At 38.4% G+C, this 4,725-nt stretch overlaps 1 protein-coding gene across 1 annotated transcript in view; it reads right to left on the bottom strand.

Annotated features, from left to right (window-relative positions):
- LOC107717441 (valine--tRNA ligase-like) overlaps positions 1-4,725 on the bottom strand; it is an 18,219-nt gene that overhangs the window by 10,720 nt on the left and 2,774 nt on the right. Inside the window, exons 7-15 of the mRNA XM_016524187.1 lie at positions 3,913-4,040; positions 3,546-3,710; positions 3,344-3,425; positions 3,044-3,163; positions 1,412-1,520; positions 1,241-1,329; positions 1,067-1,157; positions 851-975; positions 624-727 (exon numbers count right to left, since the gene is read on the bottom strand). Coding sequence (XP_016379673.1) covers positions 624-727; positions 851-975; positions 1,067-1,157; positions 1,241-1,329; positions 1,412-1,520; positions 3,044-3,163; positions 3,344-3,425; positions 3,546-3,710; positions 3,913-4,040 — 1,013 coding nt within the window. The remainder of the gene's footprint in view (positions 1-623; positions 728-850; positions 976-1,066; positions 1,158-1,240; positions 1,330-1,411; positions 1,521-3,043; positions 3,164-3,343; positions 3,426-3,545; positions 3,711-3,912; positions 4,041-4,725) is intronic.

A 4,725-nucleotide genomic window follows, 5' to 3' on the forward strand; every position in this document is an offset into this window, starting at 1 on the left:
ATGTATCGTCACGAGCCGCAGGGTTTAATTTGGTTTTGTTTGTGTATGTTTTTTTGACTCTCAAAGCCGTGATTCCCATTCACTTCCATTATAAGACTGACAGACTGCAACGGTTTGAGTTAAAACTCTTCGTTTGTGTTCTACTGAATGAAGAAACACACCTACATCTTGGATGCCCTGGGGGTAAGCAGATAAAACATCAAATTTTCATTTTTGGGTGAACTATCCCTTTAACAATGTACTTTTAAAAACTACATAATTTCTTCCTCTTTAAAAATGTATAATTTTTTTTGCTCATGAATTTTCAACTGGGGATCTTGCATTGTTTACTTTTGTTATTCCACAAGGAGGCACTTGCGCACCTGTGGTTCACATCTAGTGATAAATACATGTTTGGGTGTCACTTTCTAAGTCATTGCTTGTAAAGCACAATTGTATCATTTTATTTTTTTTAGTTTATGCTTTAAGTACAATGTTGTTTATAAAGATAAATAAAGATTTTCAAGTTATATGACAGTTTGGAAACATTTTCAATTCTGTTTCCACTGGCAGTACTGTGTCCTACATACCTGTCCATGACCACCTAGGTAAATTAAGGAGTTGAGTGGGAGTTAGTGTCTAACCTGCAGACAGGCACCACCATGGGATTGTCTTTGACCTCCTTAAACTGGCCTAAGTCTTTCAGAGCCTGGAGCACAGCTTTCCTCGCCTCAAAGCGCTTCATGCCCTAAAACACCAGAAAAATGCAGATTATTCAAAGAACAATTAATCAGTCAACCTCATGTTTGTGGCAAGATTAAAATACCTGGTGTAAACAGGGTAAAATATATCACAGTACGTGTGTGCCTACCAGGAATGGAGGAGGAACATTGATGAGGAGGCCATTTTCATCTAGGATGTTGATGAAGGGCAGTTTGTGTCTCTCTCCCACCTCATAATCATTATGATCATGAGCAGGAGTGATCTTCACAGCACCTGAACAACGACACCATATTGTAGACTAAACACGGCACAGAGAAAGACAATCTTACAGAAAATAACTTTCTGTCCTTGAAACATTTATTACCTGTTCCAAAGTTCATATCCACAAAGTCATCAAACACAATGGGCATCTTTCTGTCACAGAATGGGTGAACAACCATCTTTCCCTTGAGATGCTGGACAGAAAAGAAGCTTTCAGTTAACTTGACTCAAACGTTTTCAGACAAACAGAGTTTTGAGAAGAACACTTTTGTGTCACCTGATATCTGGAGTCATTAGGGTGGACGGCAACAGCTGTGTCTCCAAGCATCGTCTCAATACGGGTGGTGGCCACTACCACCTCCTCATCTGCAGGAAAACATTTCATTTTAAACACATCTGTATATCTCCTCAGTGCATCTAACCTCCCTTCTCCAGACTCAACTCTCACCTGATCCTTCGACCTTGTAAGAGAAGGACACCAGCACTCCAAACTCAACCTTCTCTTTATAACCTGGCACAGGAAGAAGAGTTCGCCTTGCCAGCTCCTTTTTATCGACCTGGAACACAAAACTCATCACGTGACCTCAGTAAAAAGAGACTTGGAGACTGTTAGTGAAGATGTCATTTCAGTCATCAGCCACTTTCCCACATGCCCACCACGACTCATGTGTGTAATGCTGCTGATGCAGGAGCCGGCGTTCTTTTTGCGTATTTTTGTTTTCTTTGCGCACAAAAAGTATTCTCTTAGCTTCATAAAATTACAGTTGAACCACTGATGTCACATGGACTATTTTTAACAATGTGCTTACCACCTTTCTGGGCCTTGAACGTGTCAGTTGTGTTGCTGTCTGTGGAGAGTCAGAAAGCTCTCGGATTTCATAAAAAATATCTTAATTTGTGTCCCGAAGACGAATGAAGGTCGTGAACGACATGAGAGTGAGTAACTAATGACAGAATTTTCATTTTTGGGTGAACTATGCCACTAAATGGATCACAAGCGACAGTAAAGAAAATTACAATGCTACAAAAAATTTATATTTCAAATAAATGCTGTTTTTAACTTTATATTCATCAAAGAATCCTGAATTAAAAAAAAAAAAACACCGTTTCCACAAAAATACATTTTTTACAATAACTCCGTAAAATGCAGCTTTGCCATCACAAGAATACATTACATTTGAATATATATTAAAACAGTAATACTATTAAATTGTAATAATATTTCACAATACTATTTTTAAACCGAAAGAATGTTTTACTGTAGTTTACCACATAAATGCAGTCCTAGTGAGCATAAGAGACTTGTTTCAAATAGATTTTTTTAAAAATCGTACAAACCCCAAACTTTCTGAACGGTAGTGGCAGTGGATGAGTTTTCCCATTAATTTAACACTAGAACCGCCAGGGGTCGCTGTATACCTAAAACCGCCAGCGGGTAAATTTTACCCACCCACATGACAGCTGTTTCTGAATGGCTAAAGAACATATTATTTCACTGTATTATGCTACTGTCTTCACAAAGAAGTGTCTAGAGCAGTGGTCGCCAACCCGTCGATCGCGATAGGTTGATCGCCGTCAGATGCTGAGCCGACAGGACGCTTTACTTATCTCCCCACCATCAGACTCTCTCGCTCAGGGCATTTAGTGCTTCTTATACCTCTTCAGCATTCATAAATCGCCTTCTTTTACTCATTTTGTCTTTATTTATGAAACTGATAACCGCTAATTCAGTGAATGAAATGTGTTGCCTAGCAATGTGCAATGTTAAAACATAAGCAGCACGAAAATGACAGCGCAAACATACAGGCATTATAATGCGGGTAAATTTGACCCGCTGGCGCTTATAGGTATAAATGCCCCGTTTTTTTTATGTGGTTTTATCTAAACAGTTTTTAACAACAGGGGATTGTAAATCACACAATTTTAGTAAAAGTCAGTGACTGGGAGACTTGAATGTTTTATTAAAAATAGTTTATGTACGTTTTAAAAACAGCCACGGGTAAAATTTACGGTTCTAGTGTTAATCACAGATGGGAGTGACTAACATTGAAATGTCAAAGTTTGTCAAATATGAACATACTTCTATGTCAGAGATGGCAGAGTTGAGGGTGCAGGACCAGTTGACGAGTCTCTTGCTCCTGTAGATCACACCCTCCTCATGCATACGTATAAAAGCCTCCTGGACCGCATACGACAGTTTCTGCAAGCAGACAGTTTTACACATGATTACAGACTAGCCATCATTCATTAATGACACTTTAATGCTAAGTAGCGCAAAGCTGGTTAACAGCAACCAGACTTTCCAGATGTCATTTAACACCTGAATTGTTTCATTAAAGTGCATCCCAAGGCATGTTTGGGTTTTGAGCACTGTACTCACATCATCCATGGTAAAACAAGCTCTGTCCCAGTCCAGAGAAGATCCCAGCTTCTTCAGCTGGTGATAGATGCGATCTCCCTTTCTGTTCGACACCGAAAGGAAGAGAAATGTGTTCATATAATTGGAGCTAAATTAATTATTTATAGATCTAATGGAATTATCCATCTCCATTCCAGAATTCTCCTCAACCTCTCACACTCACTCGTTCTTCCACTTCCAGACCTCCTGGATGAAGTTCCCTCTCCCGAGATCGTGTCTGGTCATCTTTCGCTCTCTCATCAGTTTCTTCTCCACCACCACCTGTGTGGCGATACCAGCGTGATCACAGCCGGGATTCCACAGTGTGGTCTCTCCTCTCATCCTGTGCCTGCATCATCACACCAAAGCAAACCCATTGCACACATCATTACTTTTGACGCATGATGTCATAGCTCACTCCTCAACTGTAATTTATGATATTGGGCCCATGCTTTATTAGCAATAACATGCCTGTCTATTTTTTAATTACTGCATAACAAAGTTAATATTATGGCTTATAACTAATATTTATAACAATTATGACTGGTTACCATCTTGTCAGGCAATCCTGAATAGCATTGGTCAAGGCGTGACCAAGGTGGAGGGATCCGGTTACATTAGGTGGAGGAATACACATCATGAACACTCCACGTGGGTTTGGCTCACTCACATTCTTCCTCTGGAAGCAGAAGTATAATTCAAAAAATTTACACTAGTACCATTCAAAAGTTTGGGGTCGGTAGGACTTTTTAAAATGTTTTTAAAATAAGTCTTTCATGCTCACCAAAGGCTGTTTATTTTCTCAAATACAGTAATATTGTGCAATATTATTACTATTTAAAAGAACAGCTTTCTATTTGAATATATTTTAAAATGCAATTTATTCATGTGATAGCAAAGCTGAATTTTCAGCAGACATTACTCCAGTCTTCAGTGTCACATTACCCTTTAGAAATCATTCTAATATGCCGATTCTTTCTTATTATTAATGTTAAAAACAGTTGTGCTGCTTAATATTTTTGTGGAAACCATTATACATTTTACCAGTATTCCTTGATAAACAGGAAGTTGAAATGAACAGCATTTTTTTTTTTTATTAGAAATCTTCTGTTTTTATAAACAGTATAAATGTCTTTACTGTCACTTTTGATCCATTTTAAAGGGATAGTTCACCCAAAAATGAAAATTCTGTCATTAATCACTCACCCTCAAGTCGTTCCAAACCTGTAAGACCTCCGTTCATCTTCAGAACACAAATTAAGATATTTTTGATGAATTACGAGAGCTCTCTGACCCTCCCATAGATAGCATTAAAATAATCCATGTGACATCAGTGGTTCAACCGTAATTTTACGAAGCTACGA

Source organism: Sinocyclocheilus rhinocerous, unplaced genomic scaffold (assembly GCF_001515625.1).
Source record: "Sinocyclocheilus rhinocerous isolate Xijiao unplaced genomic scaffold, SAMN03320098_v1.1 scaffold1622, whole genome shotgun sequence".
Classification (NCBI taxonomy): domain Eukaryota; kingdom Metazoa; phylum Chordata; class Actinopteri; order Cypriniformes; family Cyprinidae; genus Sinocyclocheilus; species Sinocyclocheilus rhinocerous.